General features: G+C 46.5%; 2 protein-coding genes across 5 annotated transcripts in view; one reads left to right on the forward strand and one right to left on the reverse strand.

Moving 5' to 3' along the window:
- The window catches only part of FLVCR2 (FLVCR heme transporter 2), a 32980-nt gene extending 11720 nt beyond the window's left edge, over positions 1–21260 (forward strand). The window contains exons 4-10 of the mRNA XM_041471969.1: positions 4499–4566; positions 5269–5372; positions 12299–12409; positions 12797–12902; positions 13369–13480; positions 14455–14510; positions 20410–21260. Coding sequence (XP_041327903.1) covers positions 4499–4566; positions 5269–5372; positions 12299–12409; positions 12797–12902; positions 13369–13480; positions 14455–14510; positions 20410–20466 — 614 coding nt within the window. The 3' untranslated portion in view covers positions 20467–21260. The remainder of the gene's footprint in view (positions 1–4498; positions 4567–5268; positions 5373–12298; positions 12410–12796; positions 12903–13368; positions 13481–14454; positions 14511–20409) is intronic.
- Positions 21261–22468: 1208 nt separating this feature from the next.
- ERG28 (ergosterol biosynthesis 28 homolog) lies at positions 22469–24999 on the reverse strand. Of its 4 annotated transcripts, XM_041472101.1 has the most exons (5): positions 24788–24999; positions 24508–24598; positions 23159–23277; positions 22900–22998; positions 22469–22761 (listed from the first exon to the last, which is right to left on the reverse strand). In XM_041472101.1, the coding sequence occupies exons 1-4, from the start codon at positions 24918–24920 to the stop codon at positions 22919–22921; spliced, it is 423 nt and encodes a 140-aa protein (XP_041328035.1). In that variant the 5' UTR covers positions 24921–24999; the 3' UTR covers positions 22469–22761; positions 22900–22918. The 4 variants fall into 4 exon arrangements, with proteins under 4 accessions (XP_041328035.1, XP_041328037.1, XP_041328034.1 ...); XM_041472103.1 differs by lacking the exon at positions 23159–23277; XM_041472100.1 differs by having other exon boundaries at positions 22469–22998.
- Positions 25000–25049: the final 50 nt, after the last annotated feature.

Here is a 25049-nt window from a genome sequence, read left to right on the forward strand (position 1 = left end):
TCATATGGAGTATGCAGATGTGCAGACTGTCAGCTTTCTAGGCGGTCCCTGTGAAGCAATTGGAAGGAAGGACTGGAGAATATCTTGTGTCATCTGTCCTTGCCTGCTGAATTTGCTGTTTGCTTCTCTTCAGCATTCTCAGTCTGTTTGTTTGAGGGCAGTGTGATGTGTTGAATCTATTCCCTGATGCTGAATTGGCATATGGAAAAGTGTTTTTCTTACTAGCAGAAAGGCCATTGTGGTCTATGCCTGGCTGCATAATAGGTTATACTGTAGCCAGTTAGTCTGTGGGTAGTTTTGTCCTCAGTCTTCCTACCAGCTTGCTATGGAAACTTCTCAGGGGGACAGTTAAATATTGCTGAAAGTTCTGCACATTCTGCCAGCAATTGTACTTGAAAGACTTTGTGGATGAGTAGGCAGGTTGGAGAGAGTCAGATGGTGACTTTGTACTTGCAGAGGATGCTAATGGTCTTTGGAGTTGTAACCTCTGCTCTCTTCCTTCTCAGTGCAGTAGATTTCTAGAAATGCCTCTCTCAGATTGCTCTTAAAGTCTCCTGGATTACATTGCAGCTGCTGGGTTTGGCTTTTTTTTTTTTTTTTTCTCATAGTACATAATACCCTCTCAGAAAGTGAAGACAGAAAAATCTGTCGGGCAGACTGTGTCTAAAGTTGGATTGTGTCATCTGCTCAGTTCACACTTACCCTTCAGGAAAAAGAAAGGGGAAAGCATTTGCTCTAATAGGCATAAACAAGTCCTAGAGGAGAGAGGAGGGCTCTCAGTACAAAGAGCATGTTTAGAATCTGACCTTCCTGGGATAATTCTTTTCTGGCAGTCACAAAAAGTGTGGAAAATCTGTTCAGTGGCTCATAATTAATTTTCTCTTGCTGCTGGTCTGTGCATTTTTTCTGTTCCTCTCTGTGTCAGCCTCATGCCAATCTCCAGCTTGACTTGAGATGGTGACTGTTACTCAGAGAGGGAACTATGCTGTGAAACTTTTTTTTTTTTTAGCTTGTCTGGGTTTAAAATCGTGTCTGTTTTTCCTACTCAAGTCAAAAGTTACGTTGGCCGAGATTTAAGACATCTGCAGCCACATGAGTGCAACTGAGTCATCCTGCCTACCTAACACAAAGATTTCTGCAGCCTGTCGGCTTTTTTGTTAGCATAGCATGTATCAGGGGAGAGAGGGGCAAACCTGCTGCTTCATCTCTCCTGGCTGTAGAAAGAATGAGGATCCTTCCACAATGACAGGTCAGAACACATCTGCAGACCTCTAAGGTCTTGGTATTACCAGCAGCCAATGATTCCTTTCTTGTGGCAAGACTTGCAGTGCTGGAAACAGTGGTGTCACTGCTGCTGTGTCAGGTGCTCGTGAACTGTTTTTCAGGAAAGCCCTCAGAAAACCTTTTCCCCAAGGCTGCTGACACTGCTTCCATAAAACGGAGGCATAACATGGAATGGGCATTAAGGAATTCCAAGTCTATGGGGCTGGGCTTTTCGTGGGAGAGCATGTTGCTAGTGGGAGGCAGTAGGCAGGAAAAGGGTGGGAAACTCTGGGAAGGGGTTATAGAATGGGAGTCATGAGACAGTCTTAAAAAATCAGCATTTGGAATGGTGACGGGGCAGTGAGGAGGAGGCAGGGCAGTGAGAGCTGCATAAGGAACCGTTGTTGGGGAGGATTACAAGGGAGAACAAGAGAGAGACTCTGGCATGTAGGTAATAGGTTGCCTACCTGTGGGAGACCTGGGTTCTAGTCTGAGGCTTAATAAGGACTCTGTTTGGAGCTGTAGGCAATGAACTTCTGTGTTCTGGCCTCTATAAAATAGAGGAGACACTGGGGTATCAAAAACATCACTCTACGTTACAAGCAAACCATGGTAACTAGCTAAAGAATTAGGTGGTGCTGGACCTTCAGATGTCCTGCTCCCAGTTACTAGTTCTGGTTTCCCTTATCTGGGTGGGCAAATGGCCACTTTCCTGTTGGAAACAACCATTACCTGTTTTATGGTCATTCAAACAGCTGTAATTCTCAGAGAAGCTTCTCAGCTGAGTAACTGTGACATATGAAATGCCTACAACTTTTCTCAGCCCTCACATATGCAAATTTGACACATTGTCTTGATTCTTAGAATGTTTTACCTGACTCTGGTGCCAAGTGTTGCTGCCAACTCTTACCTTCTGTGCAGCTTGGGATCAGGGGCCCTTCCCTGTCTTGGAAACCACAAGGATCACAGAGATGCTGTAAAGTTGGTTTACTGACAGTGTTAGTTACCAGAGAAGCATCTGGCTGACTTCACAAGGCTGCTGTCCTCTTGGCTGGGTGAGAAATAGAGGTGCACAAATGAGTGGTTAATGTTTATGCCCAGCTTTGAGGTGAAGAAGCAGGACTGTGCTGATCTGCCATACTCCCGTGTCCTTGAACTGCACCTTGTGGTGTCACCTAGTGGGCGGGGTGCTCCAGAGGTGGAGATAGGATGAAACTGATTTAGGGTGTGTTAGCTGTTTTGCCTTAGCCAGGTGTTGCAAAGAGATACTTTTAAGGCTGGAGGGCGCCTCCTTGCTGTGAGATCTCCAGTTGTTCTCCCCCATCTTTGGCTGCTGCCCCTGCTCGAGTTTCCAGTCTTCCTGAGTAATTCTTGGTAAGGATTGGGTCTATTCTCCTGCCTAATGAGCATGTCACTGAACTTGCTAGCCTCTCCTGTAACCTTCTGACAGAGGATTTTGAAGTGGGAAACATTGTCACAGGCAGTATTTGGGATCACTTGCATAAGAGTCTTCATCTGTTGTCTGTGCCATATAGCTGTGGAGTGAGCTTTGCTTAATCATAGAATGGTTTAGAATCATTAGGAGGGCTCTTAAAGATCATCTATTTCTAACCCCCGTGCCATGTGCAAGGACACCTTCCCCTAGACCTGGTCAGTCAGAGTCCAGTCCAGCCTGGCCTTAAACACTTCCATTAATGTCTTTGGGCAGCCTGTTCCAGTGCCTCACCACCCTCACAGTAAATGGTAATGTTGTCAGAGATGGTGTGTGAAGGAAGTGTGATGCACCCTCCAGCTGCCAGTCTTGTGGCTCCTCATAGTGCTGTGTACTGCAACAGGTATTCAGTGCTCAGTGGAAGACTGGGCTAGGTGCAGGATTGCTGAGTATTAAGGGGAGATAGGGGACTTCAGGGTTAGGAGAGCTCAGGGCTTTGTTCCCTCTGTCAAAGCTCTGCCTGCTAGACTGCACTTCTGTATCCTGAGTTGTTAGTTTCTGCTTTTAGCTGAGGCTTAGAGAGGAAAAGTAGGAAGGGGGAACTTGACATGTATCTGTTTTGTCAGGATTTCAGGCATCTGTGCCAGACTTTTTAAAACCATGGCTCCTTTTGGAGCCTATAGACGTGTGGGCTGCAGTGGTAAAGTCTGTCCCCTTCCCTCCACCCATCAGAATCACTGAAGCCTTGAAGAGAAACCAACTGCAAATGTAAATGACTTTCTGAGAAGAAAGTTGTACTGACTGTTACAGACCTCATCAACCTGGGGAAGGTTTCTCAGTATCACCCAAGGTGAGAGTGTAGCTGTTGCAGTACTGCTGGTCCAGTGCACATGTGTATGTTCTTCCCTGCTGAACAAAGCTGTTGGGTTTTCTGCCCTTTTGAGAAGGCATTTAACCAACGAGAATTGCATGTAAGATGCAGCAGAGTGTCTGAATAGGGCTTGACCAGTATCACCCCAACAGTTTCATTCTCACCTTGGGTGATACTGAGAAACCTTCACCAGGTGGTTGATCCTTGTAACAGTTAATGTAAGTTCTCTTTCAGAAACACAATTACTTTCACAGGTTTTTTTCAGGCCTCAGTGATAGCTTTTAAAATGCAAGGCTTTTCCCATGCAGACACACACCCCAGGTGCCTAAGGGTAGTGCTGTCTGTGCTTCACCAATCAGCTCTGCTCCTACTTGTCTCCTGGCATTTCTTGGCTTGGAGAGAGTGTTATTTACTGGCTGTCAGCAGGGAGAATGCTGACAGGCTCTTCTCTGGGAGGAAAACACACAGGTCAATGACACTGTTGTTAATTGAATCTCAGGTCCTTGTTCAAGGTATGATGCTGAGGCAGATGCTTTTCTAGTTTTCTGACTTGGCTGGGAGCAGAGGACAAAACTGCAGTGCTAAAAGATGAATCTGACTGCTCACAGGGTTGCTCAGAGGGTTGAGACTCCGTGAAGGAGTTGCAAGACCTTTCAGTACCAGAAATGTGCACAGCCCTTCCTCCAGCTGCTTAGGTAGGAACCATCCTGAAACTGCAGGGTTCTTACTTCTGCATGCTGAGGCCTGGATGTTGGTCTGCATTTCTTTCAGTATCCTTTCAGTCTAGCCAGTCTGGCTCACTCTCCTGAGACTCTGCAGCCTTGTTGTGGACTGATGGTCCCAAAGATTTCTCTCTCTGTATTTCTACCATTTCACAACCCAGCAGGAGAGTAGCAGGCTCTGAATGTGCTGCATTTTTATCCCCTTCTCAGGTCTGAATGTAGGTTGTTTCTACGCCTTGTCCACTCTGCTGAACCGCATGGTGATCCATCACTACCCAGTAAGTGCATCCAACCCTCATGGCCCTCTCTGATACTTGCTGTTGTCCAACACGAGTTGGCTGTTCCTTTTTGCCTTTACACCACCTCATGCAAAAACTGGCGAGCTCTAGGAAAGGCGCCTCCTTTGCACCTTAAATGAAAGCATTTACTTCTGAGAAAATCTTCCAGCAATTTCCACTCCTTGTTTCTGACTGTGATTTCTGCTGGGACATCTGTCGCAGGAGGCTGCCCATGCTCACGGGCATGCCATGGGTGGCAGAAGGGTGGGGTGCCTCTGTACTTGAGCTATTGTACAACTTACTGCTGGTGCTGCATGCCACAGAGCTTCTTTCTGGTCTGCCTTATAGTGAGTCCCAATATTTCCTGGTCAATCTGGCCCAAATCCTAACGGCAAGCTTCATAGTTTATGCTAACCCCTCTGAGAGTATCTGCTCACGCTGGCCAGTGCACACAGTTTTTCTCAGGGCTGGCTCAGACATAATTGCCAGACCACTTTTTTTTCATGGCCCAGAAAGCACTGGCTCATAGTGGGCCCAAAAGTGTTCCTGCAAAGGCTAGTTCTGGTTATTGTGTTACCATCAGAAAGCATGTGTGAAGACTAACTTTGGTGTCTCTTCCTCTCTGGGTTTTCTGCACTTTGCTTTTTGTTGGATATAAGTTAGCTCCTGCACTTGTGTGAGTGTGTATGTGTCTCACCACAGGGGGAGGAGGTGAATGCTGGCAGGATTGGACTCACCATTATACTCTCGGGGATGGCTGGGGCTCTGATCTCCGGCATCTGGTTGGACAAAACCAAAATGTACAAGTAAGTCCCTTGTTTGCCCCTGTGCCCTAGTGACTGTGCTCTTCCTCCATACTGTGCAAGGAGGAGCCTTGTGCAGTTGCATGTTGGCACTCTAGAGACTGAATCATTGGGAGGATTTGTAGGAAAAAAAAAATAAGAGTTCTTCACTTTACACTAACTGGGTTTTGAAGTTTGGAGCTGTGCATTAGCCAGCACTGGGCCCATACAAAATCTGGTATTGGTGTTCCCTAGGGAGGCTTACAGAGAAGATGAGATGGCCCAGTAACTGCTTTGTCAGGGATGAGAGAGTTCTTGGCACAAGCAGAATCAAGACTGTACCAGACCATTTGTCAGCCCTTACAAACCAGCCTCTGTATATTTTTGTCCAGCTTAATGAAAGACACATTGAATCCAGTGCCCAGAGGCATTGTGTTGGTGGCGTGTTGCTGTATTTAGGGCAGGCACAAGGGTTATTTGGGTTATGGGTGGATGATTTTGTGTGTGTTGCCCAGCGAGTTGGGAAGGCAGATCTGGCCAGCATGACTTGCCACCTGCAAAGGGACAGTTAAGTGTCTTTGCTTGCTCTACAGTTCCCAGTCCTCATAAATTTGGATCTCACTGAAGCACCTCTGTAGGATATCCCAGGTGATACAGAGAGACTCTTGTGTCTTATACTGGGGTCCACCCAACTCTTTGGTTTCTCTGCTGGCTTTGAGAACTGTGCTACAACCTGTTGTCTGAGCAGGTTAGGTGAGAGGGGGCTTTACTGGTGATGTGCTGGTAATGACTTGAAAGCAATTTCAGTGTTTTATTCCTTGCAGCAGCTTTTCATCTGGGGGAGTCCTACTGCCATTATCCTACCTCATATCTTGGGCTAGAAATGCACATTCCCATTGTAGACAAATTAGATTAATCTGGCTAGCTGAAGTGGCCTCTGGCACTAGCTCCCTGTAAAGTACAGGGATCAGAAATAGAAAACTGGCTTCTCTAATCAGAAAGAGCAGTAGGTGAGGACTCCTGAGACTGGCAGGTTGTTTGTTGCTGTGTCTAGATGGTTGTGTGGCACTGAGTAGTACTCATATGGGAGTCCTGGGAAATAGAAATACAACTGTTGGAACTGCACTGCTAACCATGCAATGTGACTTGTGTCTCTTTCCAGCCCAGGGCTAGTGGTAAGGTAGCCTCAACTGGCACTGCTAGACTGGATGGTCTTCCTGGTTTGATAAGTGAGGTTAGGTTGCAGCATGAAGGCTTGAAGAGCCTTGTGACTTATCATGCAGAGCTGGGACTTGAAATCTGGGAGAACGACAGAGAGAAAAATCCACAAATGCTGTATTTGTTCCATGTCTGCTCCTTCCTTGGAGGGATTGCATAGGTAGGCAGAGCTGGCTAACAGTGCAGAAAAATAGGACTATGTCATCCATGGAGTTTATTCTACAGACCCCCACGGACTATTGGGGGATAGTTTTAGCCTTAGGTAAGGAAAAACCCTGCTAAGAATTTGTTCTCCCTTACAGCCTACAAAATGGATTTCTGTGAAACTAGCACTTTTTTTTTTCCCTGAGTGCTACATAGTCTTTATTTAGCCCCATTTAAAAGTCTATTTAAAAAAACTGTCAAGATGCCAGATGTTCTAGGTGGGTACCCTCCCCCTTCCCTCTGTTGCTGAGATAGTGTCAAGAATAAAATGGTAAGCACATGAAAATCAGGAAGGAAAGATATTAAGTCCTTTTTTTAGTCAGCTTGTAAAGAGAGGGAAGCAAATGAATGGGATCCAGCTGTGATTGCGGGGAGCAGGGGAAGGTTAATAACAGAAAGAATTGCAGAGCTCTACATGCATGTTTGGTCTTTACTGTACCATCAGCAGTTCCTTGAAAGGGTGAGGCTGTGCTAAGTCAGGCTTTCCCCATCTGTCATGCTCGGGCACCAAATGGCCTTGCACTCTTGCTTTTATTTGGCAGGCAAGTCCCTGCGGCAGTCCCTGCACTGTTCTTGTTTTTGGAATAGCAGGTGAAAATTTGGTCCATTAAAATAAATACATGGGTATTACTCTAGGACACAAAATAGAAAGATGGAGATACTGTATTCTTCAAGGTGAGAAAGAGGGAAGTTTAATTCTGACTCCAACATTTATTGATTTTTAAAAGTGACAGTGGATTGGAGGGTGAAAGTGCCACCTCTCCAATGACACTGGACAAACCAACAGTCCATCAAATTTCTCCTCTTCCAGAAAAGAATACAAAACAATTAATTATTTACATAAAGTCCATGAAAAAATTCGTTACAATAATGTAAACATCAGAAAGCTTAGAAGAGCTCAAGAAAACTGAGCAACACCTGGGTTATATAGTGATGAGTGAGCAGTACAAGAATTGGGGTTGTCTTTGGTGGTATGGCTTGTTCAGTACAGCCCATCTCTCTGAATCATAGAATCAGGAGAAGACCCTTATAGTTTTGACATCAAGTTCCTGGCTCAGAGGACAGATGAAGTGACACCTGGAGACTGCTGGGTGCATTGGTGTTGGTAGGGTAGTCTGGCTCAGAATGAGGTGTTTGGGGACTGAATTAATCAGCACTTCTCTTTGGTTATGCTTTTCTTTAAAGTGCAGTGTTCACATGGCCTCAGGTCAAACTGGTTGCAGTCAGCATTCTCTGCTTTCATTGCTGCATCTCTATAAGGCAAGATATCAGAAATATCCATCTCTCTCTCCATTGACTAGGCAGAAGACCCCAAGTGGTGTTTTAGGTCTATGCACATGCAAGATATAAAAATTTGGGGGAGGGAGAAAAGATGGTGGAGGATGGGGCACTTGGCTTTCTTCCAAGCAAGAAGGTGAGTGCTCTCTCAGCCTAGCCTGACCTGCAATTTGAGCCTGTTTTGGTCCTTGTGTAGTGGATATGTCTTCACCCTGTCCTGCCATATGCCTTATATAAATAATTTACCAAGACTGTCCTTTCTTCTGACCTTCATACAGGAAGAAAGTGGCATAAAACTGAACACCTAAGGATAAGGGCGTGGTGAAAACCAAAGCAGTCTTCTCCAATTCATCCCTTTCTCCAGCATCTGACACCTCTGTGTCTTCATCAATGAGATCTTCTGGGAGCATAGGATCAAGGGCTTTGTTCGGGCTTGTGTGCAGCCTGGAATGTGCTGTCTTCATGGCAAAGCCTATGGAGGCCATCTGTCATCCATGTCTGTACAGCAGAGCGTGCTGGAGCTGCACACAACATCCCTGTGAGCAGCTAAAACTGTTGTATGTGCCTGTGCCCCTCATCCCACCTCCTGCTCCCAGCTTGTTCATTTGTTGCCTCAGATGTTGTTTGACTTCAGTGTTTTTGCAGCTGCAATCCCCTCTGAGTCTCGTTGTGTCACTTTTGCTTTCCTCATCCGAGTGACCTTGTGAGACAAGGCTGGCTTGGGCCATACCCGTTCCTTACTCTGAGGCTTCTTCTGGAGCTGACTGAACAGCAGGAGATGTGTTCTTCATTTCAGCCCTGTTCTCAGCTGGTGCTGGCCTTGTCTGGCCTTTTTTCCCCATGATCTCTTTTTTCTCACAGTCCCTTGTGTGGGCTCTTTATCTGCCTCTTCAGAAGGTTTGGGAATGACTGGGAAGGCAGATGAATGTCAGGGCTGGTAAGGTTCATGTAAGTGACAAGTGTGTCAGGTCCTTCACAGATCTCCCTCTGGATCTGCCACAAAGACTTGGCACTGGTGCCTTCATAGCAATGCTTCCTTTCCACACCCCAGAGCGCAGGGTTGGGTTTTTCTAAGGTAATGTGGCAGGAGGCCTAACTTCTAGCCTGTACTCACTGCACTAACCAGTCTGTTAAGTAGACAGTCTCTGTTCCCTGTTCCAGACAATGAAAATTGTCAGTCCCTGTAGAGCCATCATGGGAGTAGGTTGCTAAAAACACCAGAATGCAGTGCTGATGTGCTCTGTGAATCTGCTTCTCCTCCTTTGTGCCTTTCTCACTCCCATGAGATTTATGGCTATGATAAGAGGCTTATTAAGCTAAAGCTGGGCATTTTTCCATGCCCCAGTGCCCCTAGGGCCACAGAGCATTCTTGTTCTCTGGTGAACAGGGTGTCAAAGGCCACTTCCTGAGAGCACTCTGCATCTGTGTCTTTCCCCAGGGGATTTTGTTTCCCTATGCACCAGTATCTCAGTTAAACCCTCTTCAAAATTTTGTGTCTTTTCTGGACCGCTGAGCACTAAATCTCCTTTTCTTGTCATCAGTGGTATGCTCGGGGGAGCAGGGTTTTGCTGAAGTCTGGTTTAGGAGAAGTCTTCTTGTGTGCTTAATGCTGTTTCCTGCAGCAAGATTTGCATTTGCTGCTCTCTGTTCAGATCCTGTGAGGGTCTGTGGTGAGCAGGCAGCAGTTCATGGCTTCAGGGTGCTTCCTGGTCTGTGTTTCCCACAACACTCAAGCCTGTGGCCTTGTTCTTTCACGAAGGTCTGTTGACTTATTTTGTCCTTCTGCAGCCTAATGATTCAGGGAGGTCAGTGAGGAAAACTTGCAGATGAGGTACCCATGGCAGGATCAGTTTTTTCCATTTTGTCCTCTACACAGTTCTGCAGTTTCAGTGAAGAACACCTTTAAGGGTTCACCTGCAGCTATGAGTCTGCCTGCTCTAGCTCTCTGTCAGGCACAGCACGTTCTGGGAACTGAACTCCTCTCTGGCAGTTTGACTAATGACATAGCATCGATGTGAAACAAAGTCTTCACCACATCTGGTCACTGTCTCATTCTTCACCTTTGCCTGGAGATGAAGGGTGAAGTGCAACACTTGGCAACTGTCATGACACTGAATAAGATACAAATACCTTAGAATACTTGAACCATAAGCCTACAAAGCTGAGTGAGATTTTGTGACTATCCGAGACCTCTGCACTGAGCCCAAACTGGCTGTGGTGAGAAAAAAATTACAAAATTCACCATGGGCTGAGTGTCCCTGCTGGCAGTGACTGAACTTCCAACCAAGGGCTGCAGCCACCTCTTGGAGGCCTGCGCAGTATTTTAGCACAAACTGCTATGTAGTTTGGAGGCTCCTGTTTATGGAAGGAGCACCCAGTTCAAACTTGGTTCATGTAGCCCAAGTACAGAACTGTAATTCTAGCTTTGAACTCCTTTCCTAATTATCTCTTTTCTCCATGGCTGCTTGTCTAGGCATGGGAGGCATAAGAACTCATGGGACATACCTGAGGAACCTGTATTGAGCAGAAAAAGGCTTTTACTTGCATCTCTTTCACTCTCTGAGATTGCTCTTTGTCTGTTCAGTCAGTCTTTCAGCTCTTCTCCTTCTGCAGCCTCCAGGCATTGTGCCAACCATGTAGCAGCTCTCTGCAATGGATTATAACAGAAGTAAACAGTCCCTTTAGGCTACCTTCACAGCTGAATTTTTCCTTCAGTGAAAACTTGAGAAAGAACATACTTTAGAAATGATACAGCATTGGAGGTTAAGGGATTTAACTACTCCTTTGATACACAACAAAATTACAAAACAAAATACACAACATGCTCGCCACAGCATGTTGTTTAGCCTTTCATTATATTAAATGAGCCTGGTGACCTTTGTAAGTATGGATCAATAGCTGAAGCCTGAAATTTGCTTCTCAGGCCTATATTTGTGTAAGAATTGACATATGGGCATGAGCCCCACTGACTGCAGTCATTGCAGCAGTGAGGGAGGACAGAACCTTGGCTGGAACAGACTGGATTTATCTGTAGTAATTCATTGTACTGGAAACATTTTCTTACACATTGTAATACTTACTGCCTACTTGGGTTAGATTTTTGACAGTGAGCATTTCTATTAAAAAGGAAAATAGTTTGAGATTTAGTTTCTTCAGTGGAGTTCTAGGAACTGATATCAAACACATTCTTTAATGGATTAAGACTTAAATTTGGGAGAAAGTACACAAGTAGCTTGTGGTAATACATGTAACTTCTTCCTAGAAGACAATGATCAAAAGGTTTTATCAACTCTAGTAACTGTTCTGCTTTCAAAATCCTGGTGGAATTTCAGTCCGGTAAAGTATTTACCTTTTCCTCCTTTCCCTCCTTTTGCTCCTCAAAACTATGTACTGGCAAGACCTACTGCTGCCTCTTGTACTAGAAAGAGCCTTGTTTTTTTTAAATGGGGATAGAGTTTTCTTGGTGTGCAGTCAAGGATGAAAATTGCTAAATGTTGCGGTAAAAGCTGGCCTGGGCTGCTGCCTGTGTCTCGCAGTACTGAGTGCCCTGATGATCCTTGTACAGCCTGGCTGCAGGTGTGGCTCTTCCCAGGATCTGACTGCCATACTTCCTGAGCACAGGGTGTCTTTGTCTTCTCTGCAGCCAGACAAGAGCTTGTGATTCAGCTGCTGTTGGCTGTGGAACTAGCACCTGCTAAATGCTCTCATGGCTTGAGGGTGAGGCAGTGAGGGCAACCTGGCTTGCATGTCACCTCTCCAAATACAGCAGGTGGTTTAAACAACAGAAAGGAGCAGCAATGAAAGCTGTTTCAGACAGCACTGAAAAATATAGGCCCATAAGACTCTAGCAGTGTTTACACCTCTTTCCTTTACGTTCCTGCTTGAGAGTGCTTGATCTCCTTGGCTCCTGCTTTTAATTAAGTATATTCAACTCACAATAGTGCAGAGGATGCCCAAGAAAGATTAATGATCTCCTTAACTGGCTCTTGTTCTCCCCCTCAAGTGCCATGTACCATATATGACCAGGCAACTGTCAACCTGTGGTAAGTTCTTTCTTCTGCTGTGCTGCTTTGTGTGTAGGCCTTTCCATGCTGTCTGTCAGTCTAGTTCGTCTGTCTGGGTATGAGTGCCAAAAGACTGTGCAACTTTTAAATGCTTTTTTTTTTACCCATGTGCTACAAGCTATACTAAGATCTGTGGGCAAAAAGGAGGACTAGATTAAATAAAATCCTGTTTGCTTTTTCTTGCAGGCAAACAACACTAGTTGTCTATGTCATGTCTCTGGTGGGAATGATAGTCTATACCTTCACTCTGAGCCTGGGCCACCTCTGGGTGGTCTTTGTGACTGCTGGGTTGCTGGGGTAAGTTCATGTGCAGGCTGCTTTCCTTGGCTTGTGATGGGAGGGGATAAGCAGGAAGGCAGAACTCCTGCTGTGGAAGGGACTGGGAAGAGCCATAGCATCTGAATGACTCCTGGCCTTCCCATCTCTCGCTTGTATGTGTTTCATTAGAGTCTGGGACATTGTCGTGACCCTGCTCAGCTTAATTGTTCCAGGTAAGTGGAAGGTTTTGGAAAGCAAGTGGTACCTGCAGCCCCATAGATGATTAGTGGACAAGAGTGAAAAGCACTGGCATGGCTGTTTGACTATACTGGGGGTGATGCTGCTTAGAGTTATGGTCTGTACTGTACCTCTTCAGTCTTCCTTCTGGCAGTTGCTGAGTCTTCCTTTTTGTGTACTTCATTACAGGTTTTTCATGACAGGATACCTTCCCCTGGGCTTTGAGTTTGCTGCGGAGTTGACATACCCAGAATCAGAAGGAACATCATCAGGGCTTCTTAATGTCTCAGCACAGGTAGGTGTGCTGTTTTCCTTTTGCTTTTCTCTTTTTAGGCAAAGAGATTAAATTGTAGTTCCAAGCCTTGAGTCCTATTTCTTGTCCATTATTGGTGTAATGTACTGCAGACCTAAGCACCCCGGGACCTGGCTTTTTGAATGATGTTCCTCATGGCATTTCTGTAGTGGCACTCATTCTGTTTAAGAAAATACTTCAGGGTGCCAGTCATCCTTGCCTTTTCCAACATAGCTCTTAACAGTCTTGGTTCATTTCCAGCGAGAGATGAGATTCCACCCATGAGGGTCATCTGTCATTGCATTAGCTGCAAGGAGGTACCTCTGGATGTGTTTATAATCAAACTTTAACCTGTCTAGGCCAACTGTTTAACTGGCCTGTATGCTCTAATACTTTGGTAAAGATTGGAAAGACTTTGGGCTGCTTTATGATAGCAGTACAGCTTGACATTACCTTTGTTTGTTTGTAGATTTTTGGTATTGCCTTCACCATTAGCCAAGGGCAAATCATAGATCACTTTGGGACAAAGGGAGGAAACCTCTTGCTTTGTTCTGTCCTGTTCCTGGGGACTATTATGACAGGTAATTAAAATTTTCAGTGTTCTTCTGCTCTGACTTTGCCTTGGGCTTGGCACATTCATTGAAGGCTTTTGTGTGCAGTTGAGTCAAGGGGTTAAGTTAGAAATGTAGGTAGAAAAGATCATATGCTGTGATTAGAACTTAACAAGGAAACTAATTGATACCAGGTGGGGATAACTGAAACAAGGTTGGGAATGACAGGTAATATATGAAGTATTGTAAGAGTGCAGGAGCCATAAATACCACTGGGTTCTAAGAATGAGAGGAGGTTTGGACTGTGACCAGCAAGTCAAGGAGCCCTGCCAACTAGACACAGGTGAAGAGTTTACCATGAGGAAGATGTCTTACTTCCTCCCCAGAAGCCCAGTGACCCGATTGCAGAGGACAGTTGTGCAGCTGTAATGGATATTCAGCTAATTATAATACCAGGCAAGAGCTAATATTTATGTAATAAGCATCATAGAAACTGTCCTGGAAACCATTTGAGTATGTAAAACCTTTTTGGATAAATAGAGAGCAGGAACTTGTGACTTTTTTGCACATGCCTTTGGAAATGATTCTGCACGTGTCCAGCACTGTGATAATGTACCTTCTTTTCAACTTAATTAGTTGAAGAGTTGTCTCTCTGTGCTTCACAGTGCATGCAGGAAAGGGCAGAACCCACACAGCAGTCCCACAGCAATGCTGTTCCTCTTTAAATATCTGGTCTGTCTTACAAAGAAGAGCCAAGGCTTTTTTCCCTGGCTCTGTCTGGGGTCTCAAAGTTGCACCTTCTACATGCTGCAATAAAGAATCTCTATCCTGCCTGTTTCAGAAGTGTTCCAGCCTTGTCCAGGAGGGTGGTTTATCTTGCTCATTGTAATTTGTTTCTGTCTCTTCTGGGGCTTCTGCTGCACCTTTGAGTCCTGGGGAAATTTACTTGGGCCCTGCATGGTGACTTGACTGCCTTCACATCTCTCTTCATTCCTGTGTTCCAGCATTCATTAAGGCTGATCTCCGAAGACAACAGGCCAATTTGGAAAATGAACAGACAGTGAGTAAACCCCCTTTCAGTCCCTGCTGTGCCTCTGCTGTTAGCTCAGGACAACACCCAACCTCTCTCCTTTCTAGGAAGGGGAGTGGCTTGTGGGGAAGCTCCTTGTTGGTATTTTCAAACTGGATGTAATCCTAGCTCTGCCAGCTGCTGGAGCCTCTGTTTGCTCAGCGTTAATGTCATGCAGAATCTGTAGGCTCTGGTCCTCTGGGGTTCTGCAGGGCTTCACACATCTTCATACCAGCTAGGGCTAGATGTAGGGCAGTGCTGTGCTCATTTCTCTCCCTTGACAATGTGTTGAGGACTTCAATGCTTTGGTCTTTTTTTAGAGATGAGTAACTATTATTCTAGGCCCCTAGGCTGGCAGGCTATTCGTCTTACTCCTTGCCCTCAGCTGCCAGGTGGGGTTCAGTGTATGTGACTGGAGGAAGCTAAGGTGTCAAAGCCTAAGTGAGGGCTTGAGCAACCTGGCTGCTCACACTTTGCATAGTGCTGCTGCCAAGGCTGCTAGCTCATGCTTGCACACCAGAGCTTGGGGTATGATATCCCTGTGGCATGCTGTGCAATAAATGTACTTTTTTGCACGTGGGTGAACTAATTGCAGTGGATACTGTCAGAAGCTCTCCCTGCAGGGAAAGGGAGGGGACCGGTTGCTTGAGGCTATTTTCTGTATTACCCTGGGCTCCTCATCTAGGATGTTAGCAGAGATATCCACTCAATGTGCAGGTGACCATCAGCAGCCATCACTAGCAAAGTATGAAAATCTCAGTTCTCTGCTGTCTTGAGTTAGCTCTATTCAGAAGACAGTGCTGCCCTTCTTCAATGCCAGTGGCAATGTGAGCTGAATTCATAACATGGACGTGGAAGGCCCAGGAAAGGGCCTGAGGTCCTTTGGCAGTGAAGGTGATGCCTTCTAGTAGTTGATCCTTTCCCTTTGTCAGACACTTCTCTCATCAGATGAATTGTGCGTTTTTTGCCTAAGCCCTGTTTAGTATAAATCCTTTTCAGACTAAATACTATTGTAAGAGCTTGCTGCTGCATGGGGAAGAGCACTGCGACCAGAGCAGAGGTGGTGCAATGTCATTTTTATAACCCTGAAAGTCTCCAGAACTGACACTAGTAAGAACCAAAGGGATGTGTCTGAGATAAAGGGTCTCAGTCAGTCAAAAATTTCACTGGCAGCTCCTTCCCCCTGAGGAGACGTGCTCGGAGGAAGCCATGTTGTACACCCCACCACACCCCCAAATGTGTTCTCCACATGACTGAGCTCACCTGAGTATTCTCAAACTTAACAACCAGCTGCAGGTGCTCAACTGACTGATGGTAGACTGAATCTGGTATTCTGCATTAAGATGGATGCCTCGGCCAGGGGATCAGCCAGCTGGGCTTGGGCATTGTATGCTGCCTTTGTGGAGAGCTCTGACAAAGTCAGGTACTGGGGCTTTTCTATGTGGCACAGCTGCCTTACACATGCTTGGGTGATTTTACTGGTTTCTTCCATTGCCTGTTTCCCTTTCTTATTTTCCTCCACTTTAATTTCTTTTCCTACTTACCTCCATATTTTCTGACTTGTGACTGTCATTACAGAGACTCCAAGGCAGCAGTCAGATCATGGATTATGGGACTGTAGCATGTAAATCTAACCCCATCAATTGCCACTCCTGCTCACTAGCTTAAACACACCAAGGTAGGAGAATTGCACTAATCTACTTCTCTGAACGCTCACAGGGTGGCACAGGCATGAAGCCAATGGCATTTCTGGGGTGATTGCAATGGCTGTAGAGTATCAAGAATCTTTCTGGTCTTCTCAGGTGCTCAGCTGAGAGGAAAGACAAGACAGCTTCCAAGAACAGAGTGGACATCCCCCAGACTCATATCAGACAGAGATGTAGGGATTCAGCTAGATGCAGCAAAGCAAAGCCTGGTGCTGGAGCAGATTAAGAACTGAACTGTCAGTCATTTGTTAGGGAAAGGAGGTGCAACATTTGGAGCCACTTCTCTGTCATTATTTTTACAGTCCAAACTCTTGGCTGGAGGTGATACCAGGAGCCCTCTAAAGAATTGGTTTTGATCACAGCCACGGTGCATGGCCAACTTCAAGAAGGAAATTTAAAAAAATGTAGTAAGAACAGAGTCATTGGGTTGGTGCCTTGTGGCGTAAGAATACCTGAAAATTGTAAAGCTCTGTGCTTGTTGATCTGTGAATCTCAGTGGTACTTTGCGTTTTCTCAGCTGTTGCTTGGCGTGGTATGCTTTACTACTCACTGTTCTCTGTGTCACACTGACAGGCTGGTCTGCTAAGTTATCCATGCTACTCTTTGCTTTTCAAGGTGTGATGGACTGTGTGTATCATTTAGTGCCACAGCCAACAGGACTAACAGGCAAAAGCAGAGCGAGTCCATTGGGAAAACCAACCTTAACCCTGCTGAGATTAGGGCATGTTCTACAGGGACCATGAAGCTGCAGTACTTTGATGGAAGTATGAGGAAGAGTCCCATGGGCAGGGAAAATGTTGGTAAATGGAGTTACATCCAGCTGGCATCAGGTCACCAGTGCCCCAAGGCTCAGTACTGGGGACAGTCCTGTTTTAATGTGTTTGTTGAACAGCATGAGGGGATCAAGTCCACCCTTAGTCAGTTTGCAGACCAAACACTAAGTTGGGCAGGAGTACTGCTGGGGGGTGGGAAGGCTCTGCAGAGGGACCTGGATAGGCTGTGATAATTTTATGAGGTTCAATAAGGTGAATGCTGGGTCCTGCAGCTGGGTCACAACAACCTCAGGTAGTGCTACAGGCTTGGAAAAGAGCAGCTGAAAAGTTGCCCATTGGAAAAAGACCTGGGGGTGCTGGTCAGCAGCCACTGAACATGAGCCAGTGTGTGCCCAGGTAGCCAAGAGGGCCAGTGGCATCTTGGCTTATGTCAGAAATAGTGTGGCCAGCAGGACTGGGGGAAGGTTTGTCCACCTGTACTTGGTGAGCCTGCACCTCAAGTCCTGTGTCCAATTTTGGGCCTCTCACTACAAGAGGGACATTGAAGTGCTGGGGCATATCCAGAGAAGGGCAAGGGAGCTGGTGTAGGGTCTGGAGCACAAGTCCTATGAGGAGCACCTGAAGGAGCTGGGGTTGTTTAGCTTGGAGAAAAGGAGGCTCAAGAGCTTTTTGCTCTCTACAACAACCTGAAAGGAGATCATAGTGAGCTGGGGGTCAGTCTGCAACAGGACAAGAAGAAACAAACCTCAAGTTACATCATGGGAGATTTACATTGGGTATTAGGAAAATTTCTTCATCAAAAAGGTTGTCAAGCATTGGAACAGGCTGCTTAGGGAAACATTAGAGTCACCATCCCTGGAGGTATTTATAAGACACGTAGACATGGTTTTTAGGGACACAGTTTAGTGGTGGACTTGGCAGTGCTGGGTAAATGGTTGGACTCTGTGATCTTAAGGATCTTTTCCAGCCTAAACAATTCTGTGGTTGTTGCAAGGAGAAGACTTAGAGTCAGTTGTGAGCTTCCAGTGCCTACAGAGCTGTGGAGTTGTGCAGATCTCACTTTCCATTGAAGCCCTGTACCACTGGCTGTGTAGCAGTTTGTCTTCTATTGGTGCCCTCCTCTGCTATGGTTACAGTTAAACAAATGTTGCAGTTAGTAGATTAAAGGAGCCTAATGGCATTGTGTACACCTTGTCCTCTATTAATTAACCTGTAGTTAGTGTGGTCCAAATAATCCTCTCCACTTTTGTCTGCCTCAGCTTTCTGTATCTCAGGACACTTGGATTAAATGCCTGTTTAAGTGATAATGAGGCTCTTTGTGTGCTGCCTTTGTTGTAAATGCATCTGAAGCCATTCCAGTGTTGTGCCTTAAGATTTCATAGTAGTGTCAGTTGAATCAGCACACACATTGTACTCATGAATATGCTGTGTACTGCTTGTGATTTGCAGCATCCATGCAAACCTTTGTGTCTCTTTGTTTCTTTGCATTAAGAAAAAGCATCTTTACTGACCTTCCATAGTTTGTTTAGGACAAGTGTCCACCCTCAGTAGCTTACTGGATTCTATTGGAAGCTGCACTATGCTTAGCCTCTAGTGAAATTTTGCCAGTAAAAAAATGCTGGAATTTTGTGTAGTAGGCACAAACAATGTGTACCCATTCTCTGCTTCCCAAACTTCCCTGCTCCATTTCTCTGTTTACTGTGTGGCAAGCAGCCTTCTCCTGTCCCTAAGCCATACGCAGGCCATCTCTATGCCCTTTTCCAGTACTGTGACTCACAGTTCTGAGAGCAGCTTTCCTTTCCCAAGGTGATGGAGCCCTGCAGACTGTCTGATCTAAATCTCTGCTCCTGTAGCTCCACAGCAAATGACTGGTGCTGAGACCCCAGAAGTGCTTGGGGAGCCTGTTCTGAGTTGCTTGAGTGCTTCCATGGTGCATTGTGGTGGAGTTTCTGAAGTCTAAATGCAGATTTCCCCTTATTCCTACTTTCATGCACCCCCCCCTACCCTTTCTGCTTGTTGAAGTTCCCTCTTTTGCACTTCCTGGCTTTTGCTTTCAGATATGTCTTTGAAGGTTTCCTTATCTCACTCCTCTGCTTTGGGATATTGCTGCTGACTTCTGTAAAACCTTTTCACCTACAGATTGTGTAAGAGCCTACTCAAAATGAGACTGTTTCATATCTCTTGCTTCCATGCTGCCTGGATTTCTCTTGAACTGTGCTGGGGATGTGAACCTCTTTCCTGTGCACCTCTGATTTCTGCCTCAGATGTCAGTCTTGCCTTACAGTGAGTAAACTTAGAGCCCAGGCTGCAGGAGACTCCACATTAACTCTTAAAAGTCTGTGTGCTGTCTTCTGAATTGGTGATAGCTGGACTGTCTCACTGTAAGCAGAATTAGAACTTGAGAGGTATCAGAAATCCACTAGGGGAAGAAGTCTCAAGTTTAATCCTAACACACCCCAGAAAGGCTCAGAAGCTGAGCTTGTCAAACTCCACCCAGGGAAGCTGAACTAGAATTACTAGAATTTGATTGTTCCATGAAGGTGAGGATAGGGTGGTAATTGGGCAGCAGTCCCCATTTTCCTTGCTTTTCCTCTGGAAAAACTCCCTTCACCTTAAGGTTTCAAGAAATCAGGCTAGTTCTTCTACAGGATTTATGGAGAAAAAAACTTTTGTATGTTTGCTTCTTATTTCTTACATCTCTTTAAGATATGAGTAGTGAACTTTGAAGAAGGCACCGCTCTGTGGAATTACCTCAGCCATAAATCCAAGCTCGGGAAAGGGAAGAAGCAGGACAGAGGGTGCTGGCACTTCAATGGGCAGTGGGGGTGGGGATGAAAAGACTTGGAAGATGAGCAAGATAAGCAATGTGTCTGGGAGTTCAAGAGTCCTCAAACATGCTGGAGTAAGAACACAGGGGAACTAGTGGTTGTGCTGAGCCTGAGGGTGTAAAGAACGCAAGTTCTCTCTGGTGTTTGCACAGACACTGTGCTGCCTCATGGCATGAAGGAGTTCCCAGCACTTTCCCTTGCCCAGGGAACTGGCCCTGCACCTTCATGCTTTGAAGCTGAGCTTGTGTAACAGTGAAATGTTGTTGGTGAGCTGGCTCTGGGTCTGATACTTCCAGTGGTATCAACACCACAGAGAATTAGTAGTGGTCTGAGGACTACAGCAAGTAGCTTAAACAGTCAGACATTGCACTGCCCTGCTGCCCCAGTGCCCCTTGCTTGGGCAGTCAAAGTGGCAAGAGAAGGAAGAGGGAACCAGCAGCACTCTCTGAGGATGGTGATTCTTCTTTGGGGATTTCTGCAGTAGTAGGGAGCTATGAACTACCCAGGCTGTGGTCAGCTGATGTCTCAAGCCTGGGTCTGGCTAGCCAGGATCCTGACCATGTTGTTTTTCTCTGACTTGCAGAAAGTGTTGCCAGAAGCCTACACTAATCCCATAGTCCTTGAGGAATCACGGCTGTGAAATGAAGGGGTGGCAAAGCTGGGAGATACAGCCCCCCTCATTCCCATCTTTTCTACCTGCACCATGCTCCTGTTACATGCATGCCATGGGAGGGGAGCAGCCTCAGGACAGGAACTGTGAACTGCTTGTGGAGAGTGTGAAAGAGCAAAACAAGAGGGGGGAGTTGCTTTTGTCAGTTTTATCCTTGCATCATGCTGTTTTGGTGTTTGGGAGAAAATGTTGGAAAATCTGCTGTGTCCCCCCAGTCCCACCATGTATGATTGGAAAAAGCACATGTGCTGAGAGAAAAGCCACAGTACCAGGCTAACCCTGAGCATGATGGTGGCACCTTGCATGTGGCTGTGATGTGAAAGGCAGAAGCTGGACCACACTTAACTCTGAAGCTGGCTGGAAGAGCTGGCTCTAGGGAAAAGGGATTGCTCTGTCTTGGTTCCCATGATGCTCTGTGTTGCACAGGTAGTAGTAGAGGCCTCAGTATATTACTAGCAAAGTGCAAAGCAGTGCACCAGCTGCTGCCAGCTCTTCTTGTATTATTTGGCTCTCCCAGATGAAGCACTCTTAATCTGGATAAACTTTTACTCAGAATTCACTGGGGTTGCCCTGAGGTTCTGACATATTAGGAGTAATTAAGAGACACCAGTATACCTCCTTCTAGCTCGAGGCAAGGACTAGTTCTGCAACTTAAATCTAGCTCATCACTACATTAGCAACAGAAGTCAAACCACTGTTTCCCTGGGCTGAGGACCGTGTCTTCCTCCTTAACAATAAAGTGCCTTTTGCATATTTCAACATGACATACAAACTTTTGTGGTGTTATATTGAGAAAACCAGCCAAGGCTGTGTTGCTCTTCACAGCCACAGAGAGGGGTATGATGGGAATCCAGCTTTGCTCCAATGTGGAAGCTTCCCACTTCATAATAGGGAACAGGAGAAGGTGCCAACTTACCAGCATTTATGTCTTACAGACACTGCCCATCTGTATGCTGTATATCTTCTAAACACAACTCTAGATCCTTTTATCACTTCTCCATCCTTTCCAGCATCCCACCCCTGCTGGAGACATCAAATGTCCTAATATTCCTTAAATCATGCTGTTAGTTAGGTATTATTTGAGGCAGGGAACAAAAGCTGTACTGAGGTAGAATGGTTAAAAATATTCCTCTCTGACAAACTATTTTTGACAAGACATTTTTTTTGGTGAAATTTTAATTATTTTTGATACACTACATTTTGAGATAGCCTGAGTTCAGTAAGTGCTTAGACAACATTCTCAGGCACATGGTGTGATTCTTAGGGGTCCTGCACAGGGCCAGGAGTTGGACTGTGATCCTGATAAATTCCTTTCAATTCAGCATATTCTATGATTGAAGTCCTATCTTTGCTAGTTTGGGATTGAGGATGGAGGTTTAGAATGATTTTCAATAGAAATTTTAATGTAAAATATAAACATTTGAAGTGTACAATGAAACGTGACGTATTCATATTAAATGATTGGAAACAGTCTTCATGTGGCTCATTAAATGTTCTGCAGAATGGAAGAATCATTTTTTTGCCCAGTACTACTGCTGTCTTCTTTTCCTCCCTTTGTTTCCTCTTTCTTCTGCATGTGAATTGTCTTCCCAGCTAGGAGTTCGTGCTGGTTTTTTTCTGCATTCTGTGTGCTGCCCACTGTTTTGGGCTTTATTTTCTCTAGGTCTAAGGAACCTGTTCCCTGTTTTCTCCATCTTCTGTAGCTATAACTTGCCACACAGGAAGCTCAGTCCTCACTCACAGATTCATAGTTTGAGTGTGCTGTCACCAGCATGCTGCAGAAAGAGAGCATCAACAACCCTCTTCATGTTTGTTATGTGAGCAGTCAGACCCGGAACTCTGTGGCAAGGACTCGGGGAAAGGTAGGTTTGCTGTAAAGAGAAATGATGTATTCTGCAACATACAGTGGAAGGTGCTGTTGGCTCTGTTCTTCTACCCTCTGCTGTGTAGGAGAAAGACAAACATAGCCCACTGCAGTTTTTTGTCATTTATTAGAAATGGCCCCTGGGGAACACACACATGCAAGATATACAGCAATGCCAGGGGTAGCACCCGTTCTCTCTTTCTCTTCCAAAGTGTTCAGCACATCCTGGACAGTTCTGCACCTTGTCCCCACAGGTACATTGGGAGACAAGGCCTTAGTGCTCTGGATCTGCCAGAGGCTTTGCCTGCTACCCTGGGAGTCAGTCACCAACTGCCTCCCATAAGCTTTGACACAAACTCCTCTGGGACTTGGTCTTTGACATCAGTCAGTTGAAACGTTGCCTGGACAAGACAAAAACAACTGGGTAATGACACTGATTGACAGAGTCCAACATCACTCACCAGCGGGACTGGTGTCCTAGAGAGGGTCAGCTGAGCTTTTGTGGAATTCTGGCAGTGAAGGTAGAAGATGACACCGACCCACAAAAAGCCTTCAACTTCAGTTTTTCTTCTTGTTTTGTGATAGTGCTTCTACCTCCAGGTACTGCAGTCCAATCAACATCCCCATAATAGAGAAACCTGCGATAGAGATAGAGGATGAGTTGTGTAGAATACGTGGGACAAGAGATGGGGCATCCCCTCCTGCCATCCCCTCAGCCCATAGCTGCACGGGGAGTTTTTCTGGGCTCTCATAGCTCCAAGGAGAGTATGCAGGGGGAGGATGCAGAGCTCTACTTACTTGCCACCATGAGGGGTGCCATAACTCCAATTGTCAAGGCTGCAGTGTGGTATACGAAGACTTCAGAGAGGAAGTGAGCAAGGGCCAAAAAGAAGGTAAAGAGTGTGATGTGATAGAGGCTGTTGAAGAGCAGAAAAAAGCAGGTTATATTATACTATGGGCATGAATATGGCTGAGTGGGAAAAAAGGCAAACCTGAATGCTGCCCCATCTGCTCTTACTGGCAGCACAGAGGGGACTTTGTCCCTTGCCTAGGGAGGTGCAAAATCCCCCTGGTCAACAGCTGAGAGGAGAATGGAGCGGCATGTTCAATGGTGCATTGAAAATCACAGGCATTATCTGGCCTGAAGGAAGGTGAAGAGACGAGAGCATGAGTAGGGCACCAGTGAAATGAGAAGTGTGTGCATACACAAAAAGAAGGTGAGAACTGGATGAGCAGAGAACTAGGGTGACAGGACTTGGCTGACTTCAGGCTGTGTCACCCAGTGTCTTCCCACCTGTGCTCTGCTACCCTCTATGGGCCACAGCCGTTGAAAAGGGAGCAGTTTCAAGAGACGCAAGATAAAATTCCTCAAAGAAACAACTGATTATTGATAACTGGCATTGCCACCACCCTCTAAAAGCATACTGTTTAGTCCCTGCACCTCCCTACCTCAGATAAGCCTAGGCAATCCAAGCACATACTGCCAGGTGAACAGTGACTTCTGCTGCGGGGCAGAGGGAAGCACTGACAAAAACATTTTAGCAACCTCCAATAAAGGCTTTGTCTAGCACAGACCTCAAGTCAGCTTGCTTGGAAACCCCTCTCAGAACACTTCTGTTAGCACAGGGAGAAATGGTGTGTCTCCCACTCAGCATCAGGCTGCCCCTCAGGCCTTGTTTTCAGCCCCAGGTAAGAGTGTAGGAAAGAAAACAACTGATTAAGAGCACTGCAATGGGACACCTAAAACCATCCCAGTCTTTAGCTGAGCTGTCATAGTAAAAGAAGTATTGACCACCAGTCACACCACAGCATTAGCAACTGCTTAATTAACAGAGCAGCAATGCCATTCAGAAAAAGCTTTCCAAGCTGGAGCTCAGAGATTGGTGACAGTAAGAGGTTCTCAGAACTACCAGTTTCTGACTGAGCTAAGAACAGAACTCCAACGCGCAGGCTGTCCCCAGAGAGGAAGAAGGGGGCAGCAGCTACCGCACAAACCCCACACTGCTATTTGAGCTTCTTCAAGGGAATGCTGTCAACACCATAGACAGGAACAGCTTTTGATTCCCCACCTCCTCTGTGCCGCCCCCTAAGCTCAGGCCGTGTCTAGCAAGCAAACCAATGGATTTCTCGGGTGCTGCTTTACATACGTCTTGTTACGGATGTCGATTGCGCAGAGGCAGCGGATCACTGATGACAACAAGGTCCAGACGCCGAAGGTCCGAGCCTGGAGCCCATTCACTGCGTAAAGAAGGAGGGAGCACATGGAGACCACGCGCGGCCCTGCCTGCCACCGCCCGTCTCGCCGTGGAGGGGCACGCCGGGGCAGTAGGCAGCTCCCGGGCCCCGGAGGTGGGAGCCCGAGGACAGTCCAAGGCCCACGGCTGGAAGGAGACCTCCAGGCGCCAGGGCGGCCGGCGCGGCCCTTACCGAGGCCGGGGCTGGCGGTGTACAGCTTCTCTGAGAGGAAGCCGTGATCGCGGAAGCTCTGCAGGGTATTCCCGGCGGCGATGACCGACACCATCACCAGCCAGCTGCGCAGCACGTTCAGGAACCGGCTCATCCTCCCGGCCGGCTCGAAGCGCGCCCGCCGGGCCCAGGCCGAGTCGCCGCCCGTTACCGGCGGCGCTCCCGCCCGCGCCACCGCCCACCGCTCCGATTGGTCGCTGAGCGCCGCTCCACGCGCGCGCCA

The sequence above is a fragment of the Pyrgilauda ruficollis genome, unplaced genomic scaffold (genome assembly GCF_017590135.1).
Source record: "Pyrgilauda ruficollis isolate IOZ18807 unplaced genomic scaffold, ASM1759013v1 scaffold28, whole genome shotgun sequence".
NCBI lineage: Eukaryota > Metazoa > Chordata > Aves > Passeriformes > Passeridae > Pyrgilauda > Pyrgilauda ruficollis.

Excerpts from the sequence above, each read along its gene's own strand:
- ERG28 (XM_041472101.1), bottom strand. The coding sequence starts at position 24,920 with ATGAGCCGGTTCCTGAACGTGCTGCGCAGCTGGCTGGTGATGGTGTCG. Across the intron at positions 23,278-24,507 it reads ATCGACATCCGTAACAAGAC|CCTCTATCACATCACACTCT; the intron begins GTATGTAAAGCA and ends GCTCTTCAACAG. Across the intron at positions 22,999-23,158 it reads GGCACCCCTCATGGTGGCAA|GTTTCTCTATTATGGGGATG; the intron begins GTAAGTAGAGCT and ends TCTCTATCGCAG.